The 12,494-nt window shown below is 37.7% G+C and overlaps 1 protein-coding gene across 1 annotated transcript; it reads left to right on the top strand.

Annotated features, from left to right (window-relative positions):
* Positions 1-1,902: 1,902 nt before the first annotated feature.
* Positions 1,903-11,559, top strand: LOC115692088 (nicotinate phosphoribosyltransferase 2-like). Its single transcript, XM_030618844.2, has 15 exons — positions 1,903-2,155; positions 3,087-3,234; positions 4,506-4,625; positions 4,772-4,906; positions 4,993-5,054; positions 5,706-5,781; positions 6,171-6,272; positions 7,197-7,313; positions 8,117-8,175; positions 8,757-8,931; positions 10,124-10,258; positions 10,336-10,434; positions 10,690-10,798; positions 11,069-11,181; positions 11,263-11,559. Exons 1-15 carry the CDS (start codon positions 1,992-1,994, stop codon positions 11,338-11,340), a joined length of 1,692 nt encoding a protein of 563 aa, XP_030474704.2. The 5' UTR covers positions 1,903-1,991; the 3' UTR covers positions 11,341-11,559.
* The last annotated feature ends 935 nt before the right edge of the window (positions 11,560-12,494 follow it).

Here is a 12,494-nt window from a genome sequence, read left to right as displayed (position 1 = left end):
ATTAAGTTTTTGGAAGAATGCGGAGATCTGCTAGGCTCAGGTTATCAAGATCTCAACCGTTTTCAACAGGATTTGTGAAAGAGGATCCGAAATTCATGATATCTGATTTGAGATTAGGCCACTAATTCGTGCTTGAGAGAAGGAAGAATCAGAGGATTTTTACAATTTGATTGTGTAATAAAAGATTGTACAATATTTATTGAAATTAATTCAATCTACATATATTGTTAGATCTAAAGTTAAATAAGAAATTATATTTATGTACAAACATGTCAAGATTTGTTAAAGAACTTACGTTCATGCAAAGCATGAGTGCTAATAGAATGTCTGATCATAAGCTCACCACGTGACATTTCAATGATTTCACTATGCTTTTGTGATTGTCATGTGGCAAGACACATTGCACAATCCCGTCATAGCGCCTAAATTCAACCAATAAGGTTATGAATTTATCTTCCCAAAATGCTATATCTTATTAAGTTTTACTTCAAAACAAGAAAGATAAAGAGTAAGTAACTTAAAAGCGATGAGTTTTGTATAATTCGACCAAATCTGTTTGACAAAGAATGAAATAAATTATATCAATTGATAAAATTTATCGAACTAAAGATAAAGTATTTTCATGAACTATACATTTCTTTTAAATGATATGTTTTTCTTTAATGCGATGAAAATTACTTAATTAAGAATGAAATAAATAATATAGTTGATTTTCGATGAAAATTACTTAATTAAGAATGAAATAAATAATATAGTTGATAGTTGATTGATTTAATTCAGCAAAACTTTAAGAAAATTATTTAATAAGGAATAAAATAAATGATACATTTTATTTAGTTCAAAAAATTAAGAAAATAAAGTTATGACTTTTTTGAAACATGTATACTTACATCTCGCTTTTTTTTGTTTCCTTTTGAAATCAACTTATCTTAAATATTCGACCAAAAAAAAAGCTTATCTTAAATATAACACATATCTCATTTAAATATAGCATATTTAAAACCACTCAATTTAACATTGAGTTTAAAAAATAGATAAAATTGATAAGATTTGTTATCAAAATATAACTTCTCTAATGCAATCAAATATATTCGATGTCGAGTGGAATAAATGATATCGTTTGATTACATTGAGGAAAACTCGTCCAAAACAAGGTATCGATGATAGGATTTCCCTTTTCGTTGCACAGAAGGTAAAGCAAACCTTAATGATAGGATTTACCCTTCAATGCTACCATTAAAAAAAAAAAGAACTCACGATGCGATTTGAATAAATTCCTGGTAGTTTCGCAATAAAAAAATTCACATTTTATTTTCCTTTTCTTTTTTCTGGCTCCAGAAATTCACCTCTCATATCCCTAATCTCAAAGATTTCTTTTGTAGCAAAAAAAAAAGACCCCCCCCCTCTTTTAATGGTATCTTTTTTTTTTCTGCCCATTTGATCAAGAAGGGTCTTCAAAAATTACTATAGTAAAAGTAAATCATAGCCATAGAAATATTTATATTCAATAAACTAAGAATTACCATATTATATATATATATATATATATGTATAAAACATGGTTTTCTTTTCTTTTGAAGCATGATTTATTTTATTTTAATTCCGGAACAAATTGACAACCGCCCTCCTCTTGTCCTCTCTGGCCTCGTCTACAAGTTCTGTGCTTTCTTCTCTTCTCCTCCTCCTCTCTCTTCTGCGTGCGTGCGAGCGTGTGTGTGGGTGCGGGTGGACCTTGAACGCCAATAGCCTCTGATTCCCTTCCTTGCAACTTCCCCCTTTTTGCCTCCCGTCGTCACGTTCACGTTAATCTCGGCGAGCACGTTCGTTCGTGTGTGTGTCTCTGTCTTCCCTATATATAGCTGCGCCTTGAACAGACAGAGACAGAGACAGAGACAGAGACGGAGGTGTGCAGATTGACCGGGAGTCGGAAGTGCGTTTAATCATCTGTTCACGCGAGTAGTCTCGGCCCTCCGTTGTATTCATCCTCGGCCATGGGAGAGGAGGCGACGGCGACGGCGAACGGCCCGAGCGGGGTCCCGGGTCGGGTCATCGACGGCCCGACGAACCCGATGGTCACCCCGCTGCTCACGGATCTCTACCAGTTCACCATGGCCTACGCCTATTGGAAGGCCGGGAAGCATCAGGAGCGCGCCGTGTGAGTTGCCTCCCTCTTTTCTCTCCTTCGTGTATTTAGTTCGTTCGTTCCTTCGTTCGTTTCGGCTCCGTTTGGATTGGTCTGCTTGGTATCCGACCCGACGGGGTGTCGTGTCGTTGTTCGTCCTTGGAGGCTCGCGTTCCTGCGATTTCGGTGGTGTTGGGTCTTTCCTGTTCATTTTTATGGCTGCCCTTTTTTGCATTTTGGAGAACGTCTGTCGTTTTGATTTTGATATGCATGATGATATGGTGTTGCAAGTCCTGATGCTCTGTCATTGGAAGCCCCCCCCCCGTTCGCATCCTTAGCTTCATGAAAGCTTTGGTGCCTTTCTGTCCCGGACACCTTTTTCTGTTTTGTGCGGTATGGTTATGAATGAGCAGTCCTTTTGCTTGTCTTTTTCTTCTTCCTTATACGATGAGAGTAAGTTCCTGTCCCACACTAGACTTAAGGGTCAAGTAAGACGCAATTCGATGCTCGGTTGGATGGTCCAAAAGAGGGATTGTTTGCACTTGAGCCTGTGCTGTGCCCCTGGTCCAGATGCATATCCATGTACTTCTCGCATCTCGTCATTAATGCACGAATTAAATGGCTAGACGATGGGTACCGAGCTCCTGAATGGGGAAAAAAAGTACTTGCTGACGGTGATAATGTCAAACTGTCATAAAAAACGCAACCCCGCCATCTTGGAGTTGAACTATTTCTTGCGCAGTAACGTGCCTCCCCTTAAAGTGATCGCCTACTCTTCAGACTCGCCCGAGCAAGATTTGCATTTTCAAAATGCACAGAGCACTGCTAGCATCTAGTACCTTTGCTTTGGCCTGTCATTCTGATCTGAATTTCCTGAATGATAAAAAAGCTACCCTTGTCATGACCGATAAGCTGATTTTTTGGGTTTAGAAGCTTCTCTTATGTGAACTGAAATATGTTTCAGGTTTGATTTATACTTTCGCAAGAACCCATTTGGTGGTGAATATACCATATTTGCGGGTTTGGAAGAATGCATAAGGTTCATCGCCAATTTCAAAATCACTAAGGACGAGATTTCTTTTATCAAGCAATGCTTGCCACCTTCATGTGAGGTAAACTCAATAGGTGCCGGTTGATTGACTGTCTGGTTTGCATAATATGGTCATGTGTTGATGGGGGTAACATTTACTACTGCATTTAGAATTCCATTGGTCAGTTTTACTTAGCATTCGGTTGAGTTAGATGCTCTTTGAAATTCGACATTTGTTTGGGAGAAGCTGTTGGACTCTTTAAGGATGTGAAAGATATACATGAAGGTGCATTTTTTCCAAAGTCGATGGTTTTGGTCATAAGGACAAAAGCGTAGTGTATGCGCTTGTGTTCGTGCCTGAAAGTTGCTGAAGAGTTCCCCTGTGATGGGACATGCTAGAGGTTCCCTAATTTGCTCCAGTTCGTGTGTCCCGCAGTAAGACTTCTGTAGCCGAAATTGAGGACATTTGGCTGAAAACATAGCCACATCTATCAAGCTGCATAGTCCTTTTCTCTTTTCAATATTTTCTTATCTGTAGGCATTATTGCAATGCTCAAGCAAGTGAAACCCAAAACTAGTTTTTTCTTTAATTTGTGGATCAAATAAGCACATAACTCAGCGAATGTCCTGATCTCATTTACTCTTTTCCCAAACACTGGAACAGTAAATTATTATAGACATATTTTCTAGGATAATGTCTAGATTTTAAACATCACATCAGCAGCTGAAATGCAGGACAGCCATGTAAACAAGCATTCCCTGGAAATGAATATTAATTGGATACCAAGTAGTGCAACTCAGGGCTTCGCTAAGGAAAAAGAGCATGTGAAACATTAACTAGCAGGTTATCTTATATGAGGAAATGGTGATGGGAACTTCCTCTCCTTTCTAGAAAAGTGGAATTTGGAATGTGGAAAAAAGAGTGCTTGCCCATTCAGACTAATGTGTTCTTGTGAGGTTGCCTCCTTGAATTTATATCAAAATTAGACCAGCATAAACCATCATTCCTCACTTTCATGCGTAATATATTTTTGGATGAACAAGGTTCCACAACTCTTCCATGGCATGCTAAGGGACTCAGGAGATGTTCCCTCCAACTGGCCCAAGATAAAAGGGCATGGGATGATTGACCAGAGCTCTCAATAACCTGTGAACTAATTTTTATTAATGTTCTCATATGTGCTTATATCATAGGTAATATTGAAGAATGTAGAGCCAAAAGGTTGACATGCCCAAAAGTTGTCATGTTTGCACTAACTAAATCTCCTGTAGACCTGCCAAATGCATGATTTGCTGCACTGGTAAACCAGAACTAGCAGAATTTCTGTCTGATGCCTATCTGTATTTCTGCAGGATGGATTTTATGATTATCTCAGAGAAGTAGACTGTTCTGATGTTGAAGTGTATGCCATTTCCGAAGGGTCAGTAGTTTTTCCAAAGGTTCCCCTGCTGCGAGTTGAAGGGCCAATTGCTGTGAGTGTAGTTCCTCTTATGTTTGCTTCAACATTCTCCTATTCGAATGTCTCAAGTATTTAATTTTCTTTGTGTCACCGAATTTTTATATACTTATTTGAATAATTACTTCTTACTTTGATACTTGTAAATTTTTATGTCCTTAGGTTGTCCAACTGCTCGAAACACCATTTGTGAACCTTATAAACTATGCATCACTAGTGACTACGAATGCAGCAAGGCACAGATTTGTTGCAGGAAAATCAAAAAATTTACTTGAATTTGGGCTTCGACGAGCTCAGGTTGGTAGTTACTCTGGCAATTTCTTTTACGACTATTCCTGTCTTTTATCATGAAAAGTTACCTTTTCCTCCATTTTAAATGTCAGGGGCCTGATGGTGGAATAGGAGCATCCAAGTACTGCTATATGGGTGGATTTGATGCAACAAGGTATCTCGTTTTCCTTTTAAGATATAGATGTTGTGTCATAGCCAGTCAAGTATCATTGCTCTTCTTGTATGTTTTGTTGATGAAGGATCACTTCTCTATTTATTAATGGTCTCAAATGCATACTGCATCAGTAATAAATATGTGGACTACATAGCATGAGCATTAAGACTTGCAAGGCTCTGATATTAAGTATTTTAGCTTTGCTCTCCTACCTAGTATATTGATACCTAGATACTTGAAAAATGAATAAAAGAAGAAGGAATTTGCATTATCATTCAGATTATGTTGTGGTCTTTGTGTTTTCCAATAAGAAATGGTCCAGTCATCCTTGCCGATAAGAAGGGCCCTGCATATTATACATGAAAAGAAAAGGCATATTTTAATAAAAAAGCTTTACTGTAACAGATCTGTGCATTTTTAGTTTTCATTTATACATAGTTTGAGGAGCTTTTCTAATGAATTTATCTCTAAATGCTCCTCCACTTTAGTTTTTCAATGTTCCTCTCGTAACTTATAGACACCACTTACTTTTTTAATTCGATCCAGGCTCCTCCTGGAAGCAACCTCTGTAATCTGAGTCAATTCTTGAGTCTCCTCTTGACAACTTGAATGTATAATAGTATAATGTATTTTTTAATTTTGTATTGACAGCAATGTTGCTGCTGGGAAGCTGTTTGGCATACCACTTCGAGGAACACATTCCCATGCTTTTGTTAGTTCATATATGGTATGTAATTTTGCAGGCATCTTTATTTGCTTTTACTTGAGAATTGTCATAAGCTCAGCCAGAGCATACAAATTATGATCGTCATCAATATAATGTACATCTTTTTATCATCACCTCTTTTTCTTCATTTCACTCTGAAAGAAAATCACCGTAAAATTGAATCAGGTGGGTACTATTTTACTGTATTCCCTGAAACTAGATAATTTTCTGTATATGTGCTCACTCAATCCTGCAGTTGGAAATTACCATTAGCTCACGCTCTTTCAGCTCATCTTTATTATTTGACATTCTCAATTTAATGTCACCTTTTCTTTGGCTTTTAAATTGTAATTTTCTGGCAGTTATGCCATGCTGCAGCTTCCCTGTTCTAATATGCTTGCTGATCACAGAATATAGATGAGATAGCAGAGAAGTCTCTATGCAGTTCTGATGGCGCAACTACGTGTGAGGATTTTGTTAACCTGGTTCAATCATGGTTGGAAAAAATCCAGGTACTTTATTGGGGATTTATTGCACTAGCAGTAATGATTTGATTCATTATTATGCATCCAATTTTGTTTTAATTTGCAGGAAGTGTACCTTTGTTAGAGAACCGACTATACCTAAAGTTTAAATCCGTATGTAATCACATCCATAATGTGAAACAGCAAGTGGTAGAGCTCTCCCTCATAAGAAGATACTCATAAATTATTATTATATTTATCCATGAAGTATAGAGTTTGGACCATACTGCATAGACTGGATTGGAGCTGAAAGCAAGATCGGATGCAGTCGGATTTGGAAGGAAACATTGGGAAGCTGCTAAAATGCTGGATGGCGTTTCTATCCCAAGAAATCTAAACAGTTTGGGGAAATAAGAAGAGATGTATACTAATATTATTGAGCTGATGGTAGTGCATAAAAATAGTAAATTAGAAAATAGTTCATGTTGAAACAGTAATGATATGGACAAAAACACTAATAATATTTTATCTCCACCTGCAAGGTAAGGTACCACAATATTGAAGGTGACTCTTCTGGAATATGAGTACTAACTTGAAATTGTTAAGTAAGCTGTGTAAATGAAACTACTGCATTTGACAGGAAGCAAGAGGAGGGAATCTTACATGATATATATTAGATAATGATTAACTTTGAAACTATTTGTTTAAAACCAAGAGAAAATGGGCAGCCCGCGTGATCAGGTTGACAGTCATGAAATTTCAATTGCAGCATCTGCGAAAGAAATTTTTTTTGGATGTTCAGAAAGGTGGTAGGACTGCTGCAATTTATCTCAAATGAGTTTAGAATACGTAACTAGGGATTATAGCTGAATGGGTGGGAATTATTACTTTGAGAGACTCCTATAGTGTTGCTGTTAAGAATCTTGATTTTTTTTTCGTTAATTTTTATTTTGTCTTCTGCATGTCTTTCAGCGGTCAAAATCGTTACATGGCATATTTGGTGAGACCAATCAAAGTGAGCTAACAGCATTTACTTCATATGCCTTGGCATTCCCCACCAACTTTCTGGCTCTCGTTGACACATATGATGTACGTGAACAATTTACTTAACAAATTTCTTGCATCTGGCTGTTTTTTTTACTATATTTCTAAGGCGGCTTTCCTGTTATGTTGTTTCTTTGCATCATCCTTGGCCTACATCAATCTAACATGGTTCTCACTGTTAAATTGACAATTTTTTCCTGTTCATAACATTGTTCTTCTGATATACAATATAGCATGTGATTATCTTGGAGCAGTTCATAAACATTTTTTTCAGAATGTTAAAAGCCCATCTTTTTCTCTAGTATGTTGCATTCAAGGAATCTGTAGCCTGGTCACTTTTTACTCTTTGTACAAATTGCGTAAAAGTTTTTCAGAGTAAATGAGGAACAACACTAAATATAATGGGTGACGTCGTGGTGGTGGGTCCTGCGCTAGCGTCACCCCGGGTTTACCTCCTCGGCTGTCGGCCGTGCGGGGGGTTCCCGGGTTACCAAAAAAAAAAAAAAAACACTGAATATAATGGTCTTTACCCAAAAAAAAAAACACTAAATATAATGGTTATTAAATGGTCTTTGGTTACTTTGTATAAGGTAGAGCTGGATATTAATGTATGAAAGTACAGAATTATCGGATAATTCTCTTGTAGAAGTTGTCCATTTTGTCCACTTGCAAAATTTTACTCTAAAAGTAAAAAATGTAATTGTCTTATCTCTTCTTCAATTGAGTGTTCATGTACTTCACTCATGATGGCAACTCCTTCCGTCTTGTACATGATACTTTTCTTATCTATTTCACACTTCTAGTAATCATTTTTTTTTACATAACAATGTTTATTTCCATTTCATCAGGTTATGAGAAGTGGAGTTCCAAACTTTTGTGCAGTGGCGTTAGCACTCCACAGTTTGGGGTATATAAAATAATACCCCTTGTTTTGTCATTTTACTTGGAGAACCAGTTAACTCAGTTGAAAACTTTTTTTTACTTGCTTTCTTGTTCCAATAAAATAGTTTGGTGATCATTGGGACATGCAATCGGTGTGTGAGATGTTTATCGGCATGCATTATCAGCAAAAATCATTCTTTTGATTGGATCTAGAAGCATTTTAATGATGAAAACAAAAACATGAATCAATGATGAAAATGAAGAGGGAAGAAAGTCACAGTATGTGATTGTACTTGCGCCCTATAACAAGGTTGTGAGAAACATCAGACATTTCATGAATTTCTAGACTTAGAGTTTTTTTTGAGACATTAGTAGTTGTACAAGCTTGCCTGCAGACCCAACTATGGATCGATTGGTCAGATATGAGCTAATGGGAGTGAGGTGTAATGTGTGAGTAGAAATTAATTGACCAACTTATCTTCCATTTCCGTGTGATTACATCTCTTCTGTTCATCTTTAACATTGTTATGTCGTGATTTTCTTTTTACCTATGTACATGGCATAATGAAGAATTTGGATGCTCAGTTAAAATTAGATAATGTGCAGATATAAAGCAGTAGGCATCAGGTTGGACTCCGGCGACCTAGCGTATCTGTCCTGTGAAGCTCGTAAGTTCTTTTGCAGTGTTGAGAAGGAATTCGGTGTGCCTGATTTTGGAAAGACAACTATCACTGCGAGCAATGATCTCAATGAAGAAACTTTAGATGCCCTAAACAAACAGGTAACTATCTCACAAGAGGCTGTTTGATGAAGAATCATAACAGACTGTTGCCTTGAACTCTACATACTTAAATAGCATATTCTAGAGGTTGCGAATTTTCAAAAAGTAACTGGAGTGTTTGAAGATCTCTTTTCATGTTTACTGCATCAAGCATGTGAACATGTAATGACTAAAAATATTATTTGTATCTAGCTTTTCACGTGACAGTTATCTAATTACTTTTATTATCAGCGCTCTTCGTTAAAAAGCTGTCAGCTCATCCATTTCCTGTGTTTTCTTATGTGAAAAGATTTGTCAGCCAATTGTATGCATCACAACCAATTCTATCATATGTCTGGACAAATCTAGACTTGAGAAATTCAGGATGGAGCGCTTGCAGGAAACCTAGTGTAAAATTTATAAGAAGAGAGGGTAATTTGCACAATTGAACTATTTACAGGATTGTATTCTAATTTCTCCTATATCTAGACAATCAGTTGATTCTTGGGTCACTTAGCATGGTAGTTCTTAGAAAGTCAAGGAAAGAATAGGAAAATAACAAGCGAGATTTTCGTGGTTGGGCATCTTGTGAACTAAATCGACAGAACCAGAGGACAAAAGGTCCAGTAACTCAACTGAAAGATTGGGTACTCTGCTTCTAGGCACTCAACCTCCTGTAATACCCTATATCATATTGTAGCAAACTGGTGGGTCAAGACAGCATTAATACAAGAGAAACCCCACATGCTGTTCAGACTTGAAGTATATACTAAAACCTGGTGTGGTCTATTTTATGGGAGCTTCGCTCACCTGACACATGTATGCTACAGACTTGTCTTTGCTCTTAGGTCTGATCTTCTCTTCTATCTACTTGGATCTCTCAAAAAAATTCTTGCTTGAGTGATTTTTTTTTTTTTTGCTTATTTGATTGGGTCCTCAAATTGGGTCCCATTTGTCAAAACAGGCTTCTTCTCAAGACTAAGGAAAGTAATAGCTGATTGGTTGTAATTCTTTGCACATCTTAATCCAATCAGACCGCTTTTGAAGAGAGAAAATCTTCAAGCTTGCAAGAGGAAAAATTGTATGCTGTGGCAATCATTTGCTACCAAGTGGAATATCTATTTCTAATAGGGTGGATGTTTCAGGCGTTTTTTGAGTTTCCCATGGTTAGTATGAACTCAACATATGCGGGTACTGAGATTTTATTTCACAGGGTCATGAAGTTGATGCATTTGGCATTGGAACCTATTTGGTCACCTGTTATGCTCAAGCTGCTCTTGGTTGTGTATTCAAGCTTGTTGAGATAAATGATCAGCCACGTATCAAACTGTCAGAAGACGTTTCAAAGGTATGATCAAGATTTTTGAGAAATCCACTGTAATTAACTGTTTTTTAGTGGTTAAATTAATTCCTTTTAGGTCGCAGGTATCTATTCCTTGTAAAAAGAGGAGTTACAGATTATATGGGAAAGAAGGTTATCCGTTGTTGGACATAATGATAGGGGAAAATGAACCGCCTCCGAAGGTACTTGATTGGAATGATGCTCCACTAGTCTCTTTTGTTCCGCCCTTCAGAGTATATTCTGATTGGAAGCTGGTTTTGAATAATTTCCGTTTGGTTAAAGCCTTTATAAGTGATTTTATTTGGAAAAAACTTTCAAAAATGGCATTTGTTAAACCAGGCTTCATCTAAAAGAAAATATTCTTTTCCTCATAAATCAATATAAAGATGGAGCCCATAATTGTCAGTGTGCTGTATGGGTTTCTTTCTGACTACCAGGTTGGAGAAAGGATTCTCTGCCGTCACCCTTTTAGTGAATCAAAGAGAGCCCATGTGGTTCCACAGCATGTTGAGGAGCTGCTGAAGTGTTATTGGCCTGGATTATCTGGTGAGAGACTCAAGACTCTTGATGTTCTTGCTCTCTGGTAGTGAACTGGAATGATTCTATGTAGACGGTTATCCAGCATCATTGTCTGACAAATGATGTTTGCCTGTTTTTGTTGTGTGTTTAACACTGTTAATCTCAATGTTAGAGTAGATTGCCATCCGGTCCCTTTCGCATCAGCTATTTTTTAAGTGCGCTGATGATTTTTGTGACTCGGGTTTTGTACACCAAAGAGGGACCATATGTAATTTTCTGTTTGTTTGGTTGGTGAAGGTAAACGAAGAGAAGAGTTGCCTCCTCTTAAGGAAGTGAGGGAGCGCTGCATGAATCAGCTAGACCAAATGCGCCCAGACCATATGAGGAGACTCAATCCGACGCCCTACAAGGTTCGGCAGATCCACTCTCATCTTCTTGTCACTCTCTTTTCCAAAGCTTATATGCATGTCCTGATTTCAATGGTCAAACAGGTGAGCGTGAGTGCAAAATTGTACGATTTCATTCATTTCCTGTGGCTCAACGAGGCACCCGTTGGAGAGTTGGAGTGAAGACAGTTCAGTGTCTTCGGGGCAGTGTTAAACTGAATAAATTCTGAATAAATTCGCCATTTAATTTGTTGGACAATAAATCGATTTCCATTGTTTAATAGGATGTGTGCCTTCCTTTTCTCTTTCTCAAAGGAGATGATTCACCTTCAAATATTTGTACATATATAGACTTCTTTGTTTGCAGTCCTAAACGCCACGGTGGGCTCTGGTTGATAAGTATTGAGCGGCTCAGCTCAGAGAGCTACTGGAAAGATTCCTGGTGTGCTTCTGTATATGTGGTGCTGGTGTCCATCAATTTACAGAAAATATCAAAATTATGTTAATAGACAGGAGGTGAACTGTGGGTCGGGTTAGGTTTGGATGAGTAGTCTTAGATGAGTCTGGACCAAATTGACTTGTTTAACTCACAGCTATTTAACTGTTTTCATGCAAGAGATTTTTAGTTATGACCCATACCTAACTCCGATCCGCACTTAAACCGGGTTCATTTAAATAACTTGTATATTAGTCGGTATGGATTAAGTCAAATTTGAAAAAAAGAAAAGAAAAGGAAGCCTTGTATCTGAATAGGTCTATGGTTTGTCCAACAAAAAAGTTGGCAAATTAAAGGTTTATCTGCACATCATCTGAAGGGAGTAAAGAGAATTTTCATATTTTTCCTATACCGCTGGGAAGAATTTAATGATGCAAATCTGGATTTGCTACGATGAACCACCAGTATTGGCCCTCTTTATCTTTTTGGTTTTTTGGTCTGTCCTACTCTAACTCTCAATTTATTTTCAAATTTTTGTCCCCCTTTTTGGAGAGCATGGGAGTCGAAATCCACATTTGAAATTAAACGTTCCCACCCTTAACCCCTCTTGAGAAGGTGGGGAATTGAACTCTCCATCTCTACCTTCCTAAATAAGAAGGGTGGCCACTGAGGCAAACTTCAGTGGTTGCCCTCTTATCTCTCTTGCGGAACAAAAATGGAGTGTTGCAACAGCCAGTGACAATTTGCAACAAACACCTTTGCGAACTGATTTGCTTGGAAATTACAGGGTGAGAACTGAAATAAGAGAAACTAGATCATAGAGTCCGTTCGAGCTGGAGGTTGACTCTTCGTGTCATGCTCGAGCGCCGCCTCATTGTGAGCTGGCAAGCACCCTGTCGAT

This window comes from Syzygium oleosum, unplaced genomic scaffold (assembly GCF_021117445.2).
Source record: "Syzygium oleosum isolate NSW1041296 unplaced genomic scaffold, Sole_v2.1 Sole_v2.61, whole genome shotgun sequence".
Lineage (NCBI taxonomy): Eukaryota > Viridiplantae > Streptophyta > Magnoliopsida > Myrtales > Myrtaceae > Syzygium > Syzygium oleosum.
Note: the sequence above shows the minus strand (reverse complement) of the source record. Positions and strands in the feature narration are given on the sequence as shown.